This window comes from Miscanthus floridulus, chromosome 10, assembly GCF_019320115.1.
Source record: "Miscanthus floridulus cultivar M001 chromosome 10, ASM1932011v1, whole genome shotgun sequence".
NCBI lineage: Eukaryota > Viridiplantae > Streptophyta > Magnoliopsida > Poales > Poaceae > Miscanthus > Miscanthus floridulus.
Window position 1 is genome coordinate 17,346,970 of NC_089589.1, and position 18,685 is coordinate 17,365,654.

The window sequence follows — 18,685 nt, forward strand, 5'->3', positions numbered from 1 at the left end:
ACGGAAATCAAAAGCGAAATTAATTTGTAAAACACAAGGTAGAGTTGTATGCATCCGGGGCTTGCCTTCGTTGACGGAAAAGTCTGGTTCCTGCGACGTCACACAAGTATTCGATCTGACCTCAACAGACAGATCAACCTCCTCCGCAACTTGATTAACTACCACGTGTTCACCTTCGTTTACTACACGTAGTAACATTGCCATGTTTAACATGATGTGGAATATGAAACATGATGCTCGATGATGGATGCAAAAATTAATAAATTGGATACAATTTTCCTTCGCAGTACAGTTACAAACCAAACTAACCAAACCATATTCGTAACTGATGTGACCACGCCAGCACCGATCACTTTGGTGAACTCTCTGACCACTACGGTGAACTATCCGACCACTACGGTGAACTCTCCGACCACTACGGTGAACTATCCGACCACTACGGTGAACTATCCGACCACTACGGTGAACTATCCGACCACTACGGTGAACTATCCGACCACTACGGTGGCTGATACACCACTCCAATTCCATACTGGACCAAGCACAACGATGACCATGGCGGCACGATGGCACGACCACACTACACTGGTGACACAAGCACGATAGAGGTTAAACACTAAGCAGAGAAGGGTTCAGCACCTCACCCCGAACATGACTGAGCAACGAGCAGGGTCGGAGGAGCAATGGAGAGGCGTGACGACGACTACGGTGATCACGGCGGAGCAAAGATCGTCGGTGAGGGAGAACCAGCGACTGCAGTGATCAAAATGAGTAAACAATAACTGATTAAGTACTACAGCATCGAGATGAAGCCGTAAGTACACTGATTACGGACAACGGCTCACCGGAGGGCTCTGGCCACGATGACACGCCCGCGGCGGTGAAGTTGCCGACCGCGAGGAAGAAAGATGTGGACAGCGGATTCTTGACAATTTCTGGCGACCAATGTTAGCTGGCTGGATTCGCAAGGAAAAGACGGAACTAGGACGGCCTTTACCGAGATGGCAACGGCGGTGGTGAAAACAAAGGAAGAAGAAAAACGACGACTACGGCGTCTTGGTACTTATAGCGCGGCGCAGAAGCTCAAGGAAGCCACGACGGAGCCGTTTCCGCACCAGCGCGACATCAAGGACAGCCACGACGCGCCTGGAACGCCGAAGAAGGTCCGACGGCAATGTAGCTTAGGCGGTGAACACTGTTCACAGAAATTACAAAATTGCCATTCACCAAAATTCACAAATTACTCTCAAATTTTCATAACAACTCAAAAATCTCCAAAAACAAAAGTTGTTCAAAATCAAAAGTTCTACAACTTTGCTTTTATAACCAACCCCTAATTCAGTCTAGATTTTGAAATGGATTTTTAGGGTAGAATTTAAATGTTGAAAAGCGGGGTTTTCTCGAAAAATTCAAAATCCAAACAAACTTTGAATTTAAGTCAAACAATACAATTCAACACATACCACATGAATATAAACTTGTTTTAGTGTATGCATCTCAAAGTTTTCACCAAATGCCAAATGCTTTGTAATGCATATGATGACATGTCAGGTTTTAGTATTTTAAACACCCGAGGTGTTACAATCTTTCCCCCTAAAAGAAATCTCGCCCCGAGATTCAAAGCCATAGAGTAAGTAATGGAAAAGGAAATGTGTCAATCCAAAAACATCCAAAACTTACCTATGAAACAGCTGAGGTTCCTTTACAAAACACAACTTGTAACAACCGAGCTCAACTAACATTATTCTATTTTATATTGACGCTAGAAACTCTGGAAACTTTTCTAACAAGTAATCTTCTGATTCCCAAGTAGCTTCCTCTTCTGAATGTTGATTCCATTGTATTTTATAGAACTTGATTGTCCATCTTTGAGTAACACGATCTTTCTGATCTAACACTCGGATAGGATATTCGGAATAAGTTAAATCCGGTTCTAGTTCCACTCCTTCAACTTCAACATTCTGTTCAGGCACTTGGAGACACTTCTTCAATTGAGAAACATGGAACACATCATGCACAGCTGCGAGATGTTCAGGTAATTTCAAGCGATATGCCACTTTTCCATACCTCTCCAAAATTTGATATGGTCCAATGTATCGGGGTGCCAACTTTCCTTTAACACCAAAACGGTTAACTCCCTTCATTGGTGATACTTTCAGATATACAAAATCTCCTTTGTTGAATACCAATGGTCTCCGTCGTCTATCCGCATAACTCTTTTGGCGGGACTGAGCTATCTTCAGATTACTCTGTATTTGCCTAACCTTGTCTTCTGTTTCTTTCACAAGGTCAACTCCAAAGAATCTTATTTCTCCAGGCTCAGACCAACTCAATGATGTTCTGCATCTACGACCATAGAGTGCTTCAAATGGAGCCATTCTAATGCTTTCCTGATAACTATTGTTGTAGGAGAACTCGGCCAAAGGTAAGCATTCATCCCACTTATTGGAATAGTTAAGGACACAACACCTTAACATATCTTCAAGTACTTGATTAACTCTTTCAGTCTGTCCATCAGTCTGCGGATGATAAGCTGTACTATACAGAAGTTTAGTACCCAATGAAGCATGTAAGTGTTTCCAAAAGCTGGAGACAAACTGTGTACCCCTATCTGACACTATAGTCTTGGGTACTCCATGCAAACTCATGATTCTTGCTAAGTACATTTTGGCATATTGGATCGTAGGATATATTGTCTTGACTGGAAGAAAATGTGCTGACTTAGTGAGTCGATCTACAATAACCCATACTGAGTCAAATCCCTTTGATGTCTTGGGTAGACCAACAATAAAGTCCATACTTATGTCCTCCCACTTCCAAGATGGAATAGGCAATGGTTGTAATTCACCAGCAGACCTCAAATGTATAGCTTTCACCTTTTGACAAGTATCACACTTTGCTATATATCTAGCAATCTCTATTTTCATTTTAGTCCACCAGAATCTTTGCTTCAAGTCATGGTACATCTTGTTACTTCCCGGATGGATAGATAACCTAGTAGCATGTGCCTCATCTAAAATTGACTGTCGCAACTCAGGAACCTTTGGTACCACCAGGCGATCCTTGAACCACAACACATCTTCATCATCTATGCTGAAGCATTCTGCTTTTCCATTCTCGACTCTTTCCTTGATATGGGCTATACCCTTGTTTTCCTTCTGAGCAGCAATAACTTGATCTCGAATAGTGGCTTCTACAATTATGTTGGTCAAACTTCCTTGTTGAATTACTTCTATATTCAACTTTTCCATTTCTTGACATAAAGTCAAACCCATTGTTTTCACTGCTAGACAATTACAATAACTTTTGCGACTGAGAGCATCTGCAACTACATTTGCTTTACCAGGGTGATAATGTACTTCCAAATCATAATCCTTAATCAGTTCTAACCATCTTCTTTGTCGCATGTTCAACTCTGACTGAGTAAAGATATACTTTAAGCTCTTGTGGTCTGTATACATATGGCACGTATTACCAAGCAGGTAATGCCGCCAAATCTTCAGAGCATGAACTACAGCTGCTAACTCCAAGTCATGGGTCGGATAGTGTTCTTCATGTTGCTTAAGTTGCCTGGACGCATAGGCAATGACCCAGCCTTCTTGCATCAACACACATCCAATACCAATACCTGAAGCATCACAATAAACATCAAACGGCTTCTCGATATCAGGTTGGGCTAATACTGGGGCAGTAGTCAACAGTCTCTTCAAAGTCTGGAAAGCCTCTTCACAATCTGATGACCAGACAAACTTGACTTGGTTCTTCAACAATTCAGTTATAGGTTTTGATATTTTAGAGAACTCTGGAATAAACCGACGGTAATACCCCACCAATCCAAGAAAACTCCAAACTTGATGAACTGTGGTTGGCGGTTTCCAATCAAGCACATCCCTCACTTTGCTGGGATCAACTGCAACTCCTTCAGCTGACAAGACATGTCCAAGAAATTGCACTTCCTTAAGCCAAAAATCACACTTGCTGAACTTGGCATATAGTTGATGTTCTCTCAAGTGGGTCAGAACAATTCTGAGATGTTCCGCATGTTCTTTCTTATTCTTGGAATACACTAGAATGTCATCAATAAACACCACTACAAACTTGTCTAGCTCAGGCATGAATACTGAGTTCATCAGATACATGAAATGAGCTGGAGCATTTGTCAATCCAAAAGACATTACCAAGTATTCATATAATCCATATCTTGTGGTAAATGCCATTTTGGGAATATCTTCAGGCTTTATCTTAATTTGGTGATACCCTGATCTCAAATCTATCTTGGAGAAAACTTTGGCTCTGGCCCATTGATCAAAAAGCAAATCTATCCGAGGTAATGGATACTTATTCTTGATGGTCACTTCATTCAACGGACGATAGTCAACACATAACCTCAGGGTCTCATCTTTCTTTTTCACAAAAATTGCCGGACATCCCCAAGGTGAGGAACTAGGTCGAATAAACCCCTTCTCAATCAACTCTCGTAACTGAGTCTTCAACTCGGCCAATTCCTTAGGTGGCATCCTATAAGCTCTCTGAGAAATCAGAGCTGTTCCAGATCGTAACTCTATGTTAAACTATACATCCCTATCAGGTGGTAGACCAGGTAAATCTTCAGGAAACACATCCGGAAATTCACACACTATCGGAATATCTCTAATCTCTTTGACAGCAGTCGCACAAATCTTGCCCACTGATCTTCTTAGGGTTGGAAGTTGGATGAAAAGTTGAGAATTACTATCAGGCAAACTTACTCTTAAAGTCCTATTCAAAGCATCTATAATAGCCTTATGCTGATACATCCAATTCATTCCCAAGATTACATCTATATCCTGATCCTTAAGGATAATCATGGTAGTGGGAAAAATATGCCCACCCAGGTTTACGGGTACCTGGTATACCATTTCCTTAGTACACAGACGTCCCCCGGGCGACTGTATAAAGAAACTTTCCTTTGTTGCCCCAATTGAAATTTCATGCTTCACAACAAATGTTCTATTGATGAATGAATGCGATGCGCCAGAATCAAAAAGTATAACTGCAGGGTGATTGGCAACAGGAAACATACCCATCATCACTGGCTCTCCTTCAGGAACTTCCCCGGCTTGAATATAGAAAACCCTTCCTATCTTCCTCTCATCTTTGCCCTTCTGAGCATTCTGATTGGGGTTCTTGTTTGGTGCCTGACCTTGTTGTTGATTGGCAGGGGCCTTCTGATAATTTTGATTAGCCTGCCTAGGGTATGGACATTCCCTGGAGAAATGACCAGTCCTTCCACAATTGTAACACGGATAGTTGTGACCCTGTGACGTTGGAGCATTGCCACCAGAAGCATTGGTTGACTGTGAGTTCGGATAGGTTATAGCAGGACGGACATTTGACTGTTGCCCGGCTTGAGACTGTGGCGGACGGTAAGGAGGACGATAATGGTTTACTGGATGATAAATCACTCTCTGCCTCTTTTGGTTTCCACCAAAAGGTCCAGACGGCACATTCTTTTTCTTCTTGAGCTCCTTATGCTGCCGATACTTTGCCTCTGAAGCAATTGCAATATTTACTGCCTCATGATAAGTGATATTGGTACAGGCTATCATCATTGTCTGTAGTTTGGTATTCAGACCTCTCATGAACCATTTCTTTTTCTTGGCATCCGTATTAACATGTTCAGATGCATACTGCGATAGATGATTGAATCTTCCCACATACTGCATCACTGTTTGATCCCCTTGCCTCAAAGCAAGGAATTCATCCAGCTTCATAGCCATCACTCCTTCTGGGATATAATGGGCTCTGAAAGCAGTGCAAAATTCTGTCCAAGTTAACGGAACGCCTACGGGTTGCATGGCCATCAGATTTGCATACCAAGCACCAGCTGCACCTCTAAGTTGCTGGGCAACAAACACCAGTTTTTGAAACTCTGTGCAGTGAATAAGATCAAATTTCTGCTCCATGGTCCTAAGCCAGTCATCAGCCTCTAGTGGTTCATCTGCCTTGGTGAACATCGAGGGTTTTGTATCCGTGAAATCCACATAGGTAGCCTCATGCCTGTTATGATTGCGGCCACGGTTTCCATGCATCTGATTCTGATTACTTTGAGCCATCTCATGAAGCAAACGAGAATTTTCCACAGTCACATTGACTAATGCAGCGATAGCATCAGCCAAATTAGTTGGCATCGGTGGCGGGTTGGGGATATCATCATCATCTTGTGAAGTACCAGGAATATGTGATCCCCGCGTACGACGCATCTGCTCATAACAAACCAACTTTATTCACAAGCCTTTATTGAATTGCACAAAGCTTACTCCAGACACATTACATAGGGTTTACTACTATAAACACCAGGCCCTATAAGTACCAAAACAAGATACATAGCTCAACCATAATTAACTATTATCCAACTCTACTCTTTTCTGTGATTACTTCAAACTTCAGGCTTGGTATCCATTCCGGAATTATTACCGCCTTCATCATCACTTTCATTGATCATTACTAATTCTTCAGGATCTTCTTCTTCCTCTTCCGATTCACTTTCATTGGCAAGGATGACACCTGGGTCCATGGCATCAGCTTGAGGCTCATGATTCGGGTTTAGTAGATTGCTAAGCCTATGCACTTCCTCATGTAGATAGGTATTATGTTCTTCTAAATCTTCTACATAGAACTCTAGCTCATGAGTTCTAGCTCTAGCTACATTTTCCCTATGCCAAGCCTCATTTTGTCCCTCCACCGTACGAACTAATATACTTTCGCAGTTCCTGTGTGCGGTGGTGAGACGTCTCAATTGATCCTGTAATTCTCCTACCTATATAGCATCCAAAGCCCTATCTCTAGTAGCTTGTGCTAATTCTATAGAAATTCTCTGTATCTCCGCCTGGGGATCAGGCCTAGAACTGCTACTTCTAGCACCATCGTTTCTAGGGGCAAGTTGGTGACGAGGAACTCCTTTGGGTCCAGTGGACTTACGGGGCGTCATCTTGGCACGAGCCATACTGTAGGAAACCAATTTAATCCAAGTGAGACCATTTGACCAAAGTCTAAAGAACAGCTATGATGGATTACATTCCTCAAACCAGACTCACTACTCAACTCTAGACTAAGAGGTGAAGGAAGTAACGAGTGAATTATTCATGATGCATGAATCGTTCTTACGAACAGAAACATCAAAGTTTATAATGCACATAAACAACATTTATTTTTATATAGGGCATAGTAAGATTACTACTCCACCACACAAGACCCTTTTAATCAAATAAGGAATGGTGAGAAAGAAATAAGATAAGTCAGAAGCAATTTGGACCAAACTATCAAGTTAAATTTAGTCATCCAAATCATTTTGAAGTTTTTGTAAAACAATACAACAAAAACCTTGTAACGATCGCTCTGATACCATTCTGTGGCAGAACCTCCTAAATTATAGGACCCACATACACTTGTCACTGTCCAACGACCTTTGACAACAATGCATATGTTCCTGGTAACTTAAGAAGTCTATCGGGTGTCCTCGGGGAACCCCGAATCATCCACGATTTCCGAGCAGGATCACGTTACAGAGTCATTGCAGTATTACAACATTTATTCAAATATCTACACCAGAGTAAAAACAGCGGAAGTCTTACAATAACATAATTTACAAAACAGTAGTTTCAAACCTCGCAACTAGGTTCGATGTTTATTACAAAATGAAATAGTGGAGTGGCATTATAATATAATACAAAACACACAATGAAACTGCCCTGCCCAAGGGCCACACATTTACTTCTTATCGTCAGAACGAATGATAGTCATGCAGCACGATCCAAAACAGATCTGCTCATGAGGCTCACCTGCAACAAGGGTCAACGAACCCTGAGTACAAAAGTACTCAACAAGACTTAACCGAAATAAAACTGATAGAACTCAGGAATGTAGGCTCAGGAATTCAAGGTATGGTTTTAGCAATAATCAAAGTTATTTTGCGTAAAAGCTCTTTGACAAAATTCTTTATTTCAACAATTTAAACTTCATAAAATCATATACAAAGATGACACGATCCGTAATGAGATCATGAAACTTCATATCCAACACCTTCATCAACCATTCTCAAGTTCTAGTTATTAATACTACGATGATGAACAGTGAGTTGAGTCTCCATAACCGAGGAGCAACGACGATTCGAACCGATTATAAACCCAGCTGGGAGTTCCAGACCACACGACATATGCAGATCCCCGACCTACATATACCAACCTACCCCCGGATCCTCTAAAACAAGAACGGGTCCGCGCCACCCGAGAATACAGTACTCCACCATTCCAGCTCATGGCCACGTGGGTACACGCTATTCCCGCCATCTCTCCACTCCCAGTGCGCGAGTAGCCATTCTCGTAATAGAATCGCCAAGTTCAGGCTTACCGGAGTATGTGGTTAGTACTACAAATTCTCACCTCATGCAATTCAACAACGGACGTGCCTTAATCGACACAGGTGGAAAGATCCCGCTCACAAGACCTCCATGTCTTGTGGCTCACACACACCGAGTCCGCCCGGTCTAGATTTATTACTCCACATTCCCATATCACATGCTATCATAATTAACCAATGTTCCATTTAAAACTTGCAGGTGGTAGGTAGTCACCCGACTTCATCGTTCTACGCATAGCTAAGCAAAACTAGGCATATACGAGTTCAAAACTGGTAATATGGTAAATATGGAATAACAAGGGTGGTAATGCACCAATTAGGCTCTTACTTAACTCTTAATCACTTAATGCAGTAACGGAAAGCAAAAGCGAAATTAATTTGTAAAACACAAGGTAGAGTTGTATGCATCCGGGGCTTGCCTTCGTTGACAGAAAAGTCTGGTTCCTGCGACGTCACACAAGTATTCGATCCGACCTCAACAGACAGATCAACCTCCTCCGCAACTTGATTAACTACCACGTGTTCACCTTCGTTTACTACACGTAGTAACATTGCCATGTTTAACATGATGCGGAATATGAAACATGATGCTCGATGATGGATGCAAAAATTAATAAATTGGATACAATTTTCCTTCGCAGTACAGTTACAAACCAAACTAACCAAACCATATTCGTAACTGATGTGACCACGCCAGCACCGATTACTTTGGTGAACTCTCCGACCACTACGGTGAACTATCCGACCACTACGGTGAACTCTCCGACCACTACGGTGAACTATCCGACCACTACGGTGAACTATCCGACCACTACGGTGAACTATCTTACCACTACGGTGGCTGATACACCACTCCAATTCCATACTGGACCGAGCACAGCGATGACCATGGCGGCACGATGGCACGACCGCACTACACTGGTGACACAAGCATGATAGAGGTTAAACACTAAGCGCAGAAGGGTTCAGCACCTCACCCCGAACATGACTGAGCAACGAGCAGGGTCAGAGGAGCAACGGAGAGGCGTGACGACGACTACGGTGATCACGGCGGAGCAAAGATCGTCGGTGAGGGAGAACCGGCGACTGCAGTGATCAAAATGAGTAAACAATAACTGATTAAGTACTACAGCATCGAGACGAAGCCGTAAGTACACTGATTACGGACAACGGCTCACCGGAGGGCTCTGGCCACGATGACACGCCCGCGGCGGTAAAGTTGCCGACCGCGAGGAAGAAAGACGTGGACAGCGGATTCTTGGCAATTTTCGGTGACCAATGTTAGCTGGCTGGATTCACAAGGAAAAGACGGAACTAGGACGGCCTTTACCGAGATGGCAACGGCGGTGGTGAAAACAAAGGAAGAAGAAAAACGACGACTACGGCGTCTTGGTACTTATAGCGCGGCGCAGAAGCTCAAGGAAGCCACGACGGAGCCGTTTCCGCACCAGCGCGACATCAAGGACAGCCACGACGCGCCTGGAACGCCGAAGAAGGTCCGACGGCAATGTAGTTTAGGCGGTGAACACTGTTCACAGAAATTACAAAATTGTCATTCGCCAAAATTCACAAATTACTCTCAAATTTTCATAACAACTCAAAAATCTCCAAAAACAAAAGTTGTTCAAAATCAAAAGTTCTACAACTTTGCTTTTATAACCAACCCCTAATTCAGTCTAGATTTTGAAATGGATTTTTAGGGTAGAATTTAAATGTTGAAAAGCGGGGTTTTCTCGAAAAATTCAAAATCCAAACAAACTTTGAATTTAAGTCAAACAATACAATTCAACACATACCACATGAATATAAACTTGTTTTAGTGTATGCATCTCAAAGTTTTTACCAAATGCCAAATGCTTTGCAATGCATATGATGACATGTCAGGTTTTAGTATTTTAAACACCCGAGGTGTTACAAAAATGTTCTCATCTCTAAGGGTTGCACAGAACTAGGAAGTATTTCTTCTTTCAGGTTTCTGAACATTTCTCTATGGAACATGGGCATCGTCACAAAAAACGACTAATTTTGTTCTTCTAACTGCCACCATATATTATTTAACTGACACCAAGATCATTGTGTTCTTCTAATAGCCGTTCCGATATTATAGTCAGCATCTCATTTGAGAATGCAAATGCAAGAATGTATTTTGCATTATTGTGGGGAATTATCTAATATGGTACCTAAGGTTATGTGACTGACCAAGCCTAGAGAACTAAATATAGAAGCATATAAATTTATAATCATATAGAAGCTTCTGGGGTGTACCTTATGGAGTTGGTACCAGATCCTAAGAAGGCGGAGGTTCACCTTCCCCAACTCCAAATGGTTCTGGAGGGATCTACAGGTAACAAGAAAAGGTATCTGTTAAGCAAAAAAAAACATAAATCATTACTTACAAAAGTCCTACATCTATACGTTTTAAACAAAATGAATTTCAAGGATCAAACAGGAGACTAGCATCTTCATGAATTAACACAAGTGCACAGGCATGCAGCTGGGTACTACTATTGCTGTCACACCATCAGAGTGGCAGCAACACATGAAAATATTTTACAAAGTACATATAAGTTCCACCAAATAAAGATGCACCATTGTTCAAAAAAAAGAAAGATTGTTAAGGTCTGATGTGACTACCCTTCTTTTAGACACATGATCAGGCAAACTGACTCTGTCACTACAGGCCTTAACTAGTAAGATTGTTAAGGTCTGCTGAACACTGCTACATATGCACTATGCAGATTGCAGAACATCTAGACAGGGCCAATGCCATTTCATGGAACAGATAGATCAGCTCAGTAACAGCACATCATGACTTTAAAGTCAGTATTGCAGAGCATCAATCTTTTCTGAGTGCTCAGAAAGCTTATCTATATAAACATTAAAAAAAAGAACAAATTCACTAAAATGTGTTCCTCTATTGATTGGAGAACACACACAACCAGTGAACGGTAGCAATGCTTCCTTTATTGTGAGGAGAGGTAGAGGTAGACCGAAATTGATATGGGGGGAGACCATAAAAAGAGATTTGAAAGCTTGTAATATACCTAGAGATCTATGTTTGAATAGGAGTGCTTGAAAAACAACTATTGATGTGCCTGAACCGTGACTAGGGGCTCTTGGTAGATTTCAACTCTAGCCTACCTCAACTTGTTTGGGACGGACATACTTTGTTGTTGTTGTTGTTGTTGTAATGCATCCTTTATTGAAAAAAAAATTGATTCTGCCATCTGCCATCTTGTTTGGGCAAAATCTTAAGTGCAAACATCTATAGAACTAGTAAACCACGCACTGCTACTTTCCTGTAAGTACTTTCAGTTTTTAGTGTGTTGCTAAAGGCACTCATCTGGCTTCAAATCTTGTGGCCGCAATTTACATGCGCACAACACAAGTGCTTATCCATGGCTAGCAAATGGTGGGAAACAGACTGGCCATCCCGACTCACTGTCAAATGTATATCAACATGTGTATTTTCTGCCTGAATACAGCAGCAGCCGCAGTGCAGTACAGTCAAGAACAGCAGTAGCAGTAGGTGAGATCACAGACCAGAGATTCAGAGCCATCAAATGGAAGTACTGTTCCCCAACGCGCAGGGAGGGATTCGATCTTAGCAACCGGCCACCACACTAGCTGATCGCCGTCCGGCGCGAGCTAACCTTCCTCGGGACTGCCTGCATGTCGGCCAGTCCTTGCGGACGTCGGTGCTGGTGGAGTCCTACTCGTTGGTCCACCCGGCGGCCAACCCCAAGGATGCGGTGCTGCTTCGCCGGCGACGAGCGACGAGTGATGGATCTAGCGAGGATCAAGCGACGGAGCGCAGGAACCCTAGCGCTGGGGAGAGAAGAGGACAAGGAAGACGAGGGCGATGCGTTACCGACGAGAAGGCATCGGAGAGCATGGGCCATGGGCGATGGATGGGAAGCGGTCGCCGTCGCCTACCCACGCGATGCGCCGCGCCGTCGCCTTCCGACTCGGCAGGATAGAATCCGGACGTCCGAGGGTCCGTCTCCATTCCAGGCCGAGGAGGGGGGTAAAAAGGCCCGGATTGAACTATTTTCATTCCGGCCGCATCAAACCGAACGGCTATTCCTGGTCCAACCTGGCTTTGAACCGGGCCATGCCGATCCGGGCGGATCAGGCCGCGATCGGGGCCATTCCGGGCCAAAACAAACTAGGCCTAAGCGGCATCTGGGAAGGCGGGATGCTAACCCCGCACGGGACTGCATTGCCGACGACCCCATCATCCGCGAGAGCAACCATCCGAGACTGTGCTAGGGATCTTGTGCACGTGGGCGCCGGTGCAGACCACGCACGTGCGGCGGCCGCTGCTTGGAGCTCACGTGGCTGCTGCCGCTTGGAGTTCATGTGTTGCGTGGCCGCCACCATCATCGTGGATGGAGCTCGCAAGGCCGCTGCCGCTGGGATCTTGCGCGCCCGATGCGGATCTTGCATGGCAGCCGCGGTTCCTTGGAGAAGAATGATTGGTTTGAGATCTCAATGAAAAATACAGCGTTGGAGTGGATAGTTTTTAGCGATGGTGTCTTGTGACGTATATAAACTACTGGAAAGTTTCTGTATCGTAAATGACCTAATACAATATTTTTTATGGAACGGAAGGAGTGCGTATTTGGTGCAGCTCCTGGGGCTCCCGTCTCCTCCTCTACAACAAAAGATCAGCTCCGGCTCCTTCCCAAATATACTGAGGAGGAGTCGAGGAAGCTACTGCCTGCCTCGCCCTCGCCCTCACCCTCACCCTCGCCCTCGCCCGCGCCCTATCCGTGCTAGCTCATTCTCCCTCCCACCCGCACGCTGTCACTGTGTGTGGGTCGCATGGGTGCCTAGCCGCGGGAGGCATGGCACGCATAACCTTTCCCGAGTTGGCTTTGAACACTGCCTTGGCACCTTGCCCTGTGGCAAGTGCTCCCTCCGTTAAAAAAAATGCGTTATAAGTTGATTCCACTAAAATTTACTGTGTTTATTTTCTCAAAAAAAAATCACTTACCATAGAAATATAGCGCATGAAAAAATATAATACTCAATATTGTCTTCATTTTAAATTATAAGACATTTTAGTTTTTCTATATACTTAATGTTTACTATACGCGCTTAGATGTACACTATGTCTAAATATATGTAGTAAAAACAAAATACCAAAACATTTTGTAATTCTGAACAAAAAGAATATTATAAATACCAATATCCATACATTTCGATGAAATCTGAAATCTATAACGGTTTGGCTTTGAGTAAACTTATGAAGTCCTTATTTTTCACACGGAGTAGGACGGAGGGCGTAAGTTAAACAATAGACAAGATAGTATAAGTATATATATTAAAGATAAACCATGGTGCATCCCATCATCCCATGTATTAGATAAATAAAACATGAAACCCAAAGAAACTACACTAGAAAAACCTAGTCTCTTCCTGCTTCGTTTTAATACGCTCTTCGTCTTGAAAAAACCCACAATTCTCGTTTTTTCCTAATAAATCAAATAAATTTAAATGTTTCTAAATATAAATATAAATTATTTGACTATAGAAATAAATATAAATTATTACTTACTCCAACTGTCTCAAAATAAATATTTTCATGAGGTTTAAAATTTGTGTAGAGAAGTAAAATATTGACTTGGTACTCCCTCCATTCAAGAAATAATACAATTCTAATACAGTGTCATATTTTAGTATCTTAAGTTACGTTACAAATAAAGTTATCATTATTTATGATAGTAAAGAAACAGCATTATGAAAGTTATTTTCATATTAAGTAGACTTGAAGTTATAAATGTAAATATTATTCACTAAAAATTTGGTGAAACATTAATCACTTTACATTCTTTCTTGTTGATAGAGGAAGTACAACCTATCGCTAACCATTTTTTTACTAGATCCTGCGGTAGTAGGAGCAGGTGCTTGCCGGTTGGTCGACCACCGCATAGTCCCTGAAAAAGAAATGCTAGATTGTAACACCCCAGGCCCGAGGGGTGGGCCTCACATACAGAGCAACCCGCTTACATTTTCGTTTTCGTTTCGCGTAAAATAGTTAACCGAATGTTACTACGTATTCTTAGCCTGGCTAGTTAAGCAGGTTCGGCAAATTCAAAATTCACGTTATGGTATTTGACTTGTTTTCCACAGCTACAGTACGTACCCCGAATTCAGGCCAGCCCACTTCAGCGCTACAGCTACGGTAGTCTCGGTCCAACCGCAACTCGGCTCGTGAGCTGGGTCTCCCATGGATCCAGCGGTACAGTACAGTAGAGAGACGACAGGCAATTGAGTCGTAGCTTGTTCGATTGGCTGGTTCGTATTGTTGCTGGTTCGTAAAGAAGTACTACTGGTTGGTTTGTGTGAAATAAAAATATTATTTCGACTGAAAATTTACAATCATTTACGACGAGCCACGTCCAAACGAACGGACTGTCTGTTGTTGCCCGCCTCGGCATCCCCGCTAGTGGCCGCCTGCCTGAGCTTGGCAAGATGGACAGCGGTTGGTCGAGCACCCTGGGCACGAGCAGCGAGAGCACGCGGACAAGCTCGGCGATCAGCGGTCAACACACGCTTCTCCCTCCCCCCATCACTCCATCAGGTTTGGTCTAATCAGACAGAGATCACCCTGCTGCCTGCTGCTGCAGCGGACCCAGCAGCACATCGCCGAGCCTGATTGGGTGTGTGTGCGCGCCATCCAGCGTTCCAGACGCTTCCGGCGTGGCGGCGGCCACCCGGCTGTGGCGCGGGGGCGGCACGTCGCGCGGGCTGACATGCGGGCCGCCGCCGCCGCCGACTCCTCCGCCTCTCCAAAGTCCGTCCATCCAACCAACCAAAGCGCCCACGATGGCCCACACCGCCTTCGTCCCGACACTGTGACTCACTGACTAGGCGTCCCCACTGCCCGGCTCGGGCCCGGACGGACCTCGGTCGGGTCCAGCGAGCGGAGCCGACGCGGTCCCGCCCGCCCGCCCGCCGCTGACACGCGGGCCCAAATGTCCCGCCGCCTCGGGCCACGAGCCCGCCCGCTCTCGGCAGTCTGCATGCTGGTCGCGGGTCGCCCGGCCTCCGCGTGTCCACCGAGCGCCTGCTGCGTGGAGCTGAGCCCGGGCGGCGCGAGCCGTTCCGACACGTGGCGGCCGGGGACGGGCGAGACGGGGCTCCACCGGGCGCTCTGCGGGTGGCCGCCTGCCCGCGAGGCGGCGAGCGAGATATTTATAATCCGGCCGGGGGCCTACTCCTTCCTACTCGCTTTCGCTTTGGCACCGCCCCGCCGCCGTCGAAGAACTCGAAGACGAAGTCGAACCCTCTTCGTCTCTTCTCCCGCACCGCCACCGCACCTCTATCTGTTTCTCCCCGTGATCCATCCATGCGAGGCTCCGGCATCTAGCAGGTCGCTCCGTCCGGCTCCACCCACCACCCCTGCTCGCGCGCCATGTCTGACGATAGCGACGGGCAGCGGCAATGCCGCCGGGGCGTCGCAGTCGACGTCGAGCTCGATGCCGCCATGGCGCTCGCCGACATGGCCGGGGTCGGACGGGCCGGCGAGCAGCAGCCGCCGGTGCGGCACGCGCCTGCTCCCCCTCCTACTACTACTCATCAGGTGAATGATTTATTACAACCGCCGTCGCTGCGCTTTGCTTGCTCTAATCGGAGTAACAATTAATTCTCCATGATCGACCGACTAGGAGGACGAGGAGGAGCTGGCGAGCACGCGGCTGAGCCTGGAGCTGGGGAAGGTGGGCATCCAGGCGTCCCCGTGCTCCAGCAGCTCCAGCGCCGGCGGCCACCCGGCGCACCACCAGCCATACCAGCAGCAGCAGCAGCCCGCCACGGCGGCGGCACCGGCGACCGGCTACGGGCCACGGCCCCGGCACGCGCTCACCGAGGTAACCTACTCGTGCTCCGCGCTCGCGATTCCGTGACCCGTCTTCACCAGCGTGCGTGACGTGGCAGGCCGAGAAGGAGGCGAGGCGGCTGCGGCGCGTGCTGGCCAACCGGGAGTCCGCCCGCCAGACCATCCTCCGCCGCCAGGCCATCCGGGACGAGCTCGCCAGGAAGGTGGCCGACCTCTCGTCGCAGAACGAGAACATGAAGAAGGTAAGTACGTACTCATGCCGGCTGACATACTAGGCTCGCCGGCGTCAACTGACGTCTGCTACGACGTCGTCTTCGCCCTCTTTTGAGTTTATTACTGATGTGAGCTGACGACGACAACGACACACTTGTTGGTGCAGGAGAAGGACATGGTGATGCAGGAGTACCTGTCGCTCAAGGAGGCCAACAAGCAGCTCAAAGAACAGGCACGTCAACGCCCATCGCTTTCGTTCTTTCCCTTTCGTTAATTATACTACTGGACTCAGACAGATGACGTAGCATCACCTCTGATTATAGTACGGGTGTTATCCAATAATGATGTTGCCATTGTTAGGCAGACAGGAATCCAGGACGTTCCAAGCCTCCACTTGTTGCCCTCAAACGAGGACACACATGCATGACCATGAGCATGACCCTGCACTGCACTTTTCTGCCCACTTGTACTACTACTCATGCCGTACACCTACAGCGTGATCGCTGGCCCCGGCTGGCCAGCCTCCTCACAAATAACTGTTCATCAGAACCAGCTAAACAAACCACCAACGATACGAAACAGACGAACAGGCCGTAGCTCCTGATGCTAGTCGTGTTCTTGTACGCATGCCACGCCGACAGAGACGTCCTTCTTCTTTGGATAATGACGCCAAAGATTTCTTCTTTGGATAATGACGGCCGGCTTGTTCGGTGCAAGTGCAATGCCGACGCTGGCTGCATGGGGGGATGGGATTGGGATTGCGAATTGGGATCAGTCTGAACCTAGGCGCACGTTGCCCATTTCTTTCAGTCGGTTCGGTTCAGCAGCTGCTACTAAAATTCCGAGCTCCTGGTGGTGTCTCATTGTTCGGTCGCGCGTGCGTGACCACGTCGGCGGACTCCGTCGTCTTCTCCGCGGAGTTACTACTGGTCTTGGCGTCACACTGCGACGGACGTGTGCTCATTGAATTCTCTGCGCGCAGGTGGCGACGAGGACGGCCAAGAAGGCGGCAGCCGCGGTGACCGCGGCGATGCCGGCGCAGCAGCAGGCGGAATCCCTGGCGGCGGCGTCCACGGCGTCCCCGCCGCCGCGGCCGGGGTTCCTGTACACCGCGGCGGAGCCGGCGCCGGCGCCGGTGCCGGTGCCGTACGTCTGGGGCTCCTGGCCGCCGGGCGCAGCCGCCGCCGGGTACGAGCACCACCACCACGGCGGCAGCTCGCCGGGCCCGCCGCCGCTGTGTCTGCAGCCCTGCTCGTGGTACTACCCGGTCGTTGCGGCGGACCCGCGCGGGTCACCGTCCGCGTCCGCCCCCGCGTACGCGCAGCAGCAGACACAGCCGCCGGCGGTGTTCCAGGACCCGCGCGGCGCCGTTGCAGCGGCCGAGCCCACGGGCAGCGGGGGCAGCCCCGCCGGTGGCGGCGCGACGGCCGAGGAGGACACGGACGACGACCCCTGCTCGCTCACGCTCGGGCTCGACGTCGTCGACAAGCGGAGCGCGCCCGCCAGCATCTTCCCCGCGGGGCCCAGCGGCGGCGGCGGGGGACTGGGAGCGCAGAGCGACAGGGACAAGGCGGCCACGGCGGCGGAGGCCAGGAAGCGGAGGAAGGAGCTCACCAAGCTCAAGCACATGCACGGCGCAGCCCGCCCCGGTGGCGAGCAGTGGTAGGCAGGCGGCCAGCAGAGCATGCACGGCATTGGTGAGGTGGTCATGGTGGTGGTGACTCCATTGGTTTTTCTTCTCGGCGGCGAACTACTAAATAGCTTGGGGATCTCTTCTTTGAGTCCATTGGTTTATTTGCTCTATCTACTAGCTAGTAGAGGCAGGAAGAAGGCTTTGCATGCAAATGCATTTTGATCAGGTTTCAGGTTCTGGTTCTGAATCGCCCCAACCCGAAGGATTTCAGATTTCGAGGAAATGTTTTCTGTTTTTTTTTCTTAGTACGTATTCTTTGCTGCAAGGAGTATGTAACTGAAGAAATTAAACGAGTGCTAGCTAGCAGTATTTCTTTCTCGATGATGTAGCATCGATCGGAGTCGGAGGTCATGCATAATGTAACAATTCTTTCTTTAGGATTTTTATTTTTATACTACCAGCAAGCAAGATTAAGACAGTATTAATATAATGTCTCTTCCAAGAGTAATACATGAGCCTCTAATATATATATATTTCATTTTCTAGTACAAGAAGAACAGGTTTCAGTTGATCTTTCAACCTGACTTAGGATTTAC

The 18,685-nt window shown here is 46.9% G+C and overlaps 1 protein-coding gene across 1 annotated transcript; it reads left to right on the forward strand.

Annotated features, from left to right (window-relative positions):
* Positions 1–15,683: 15,683 nt before the first annotated feature.
* LOC136484913 (transcriptional activator hac1-like) lies at positions 15,684–18,335 on the forward strand. The gene is made up of 6 exons (XM_066481886.1): positions 15,684–15,988; positions 16,074–16,274; positions 16,342–16,485; positions 16,623–16,688; positions 17,439–17,803; positions 17,861–18,335. The coding sequence occupies exons 1-6, from the start codon at positions 15,821–15,823 to the stop codon at positions 18,120–18,122; spliced, it is 1,206 nt and encodes a 401-aa protein (XP_066337983.1). The 5' UTR covers positions 15,684–15,820; the 3' UTR covers positions 18,123–18,335.
* Positions 18,336–18,685: the final 350 nt, after the last annotated feature.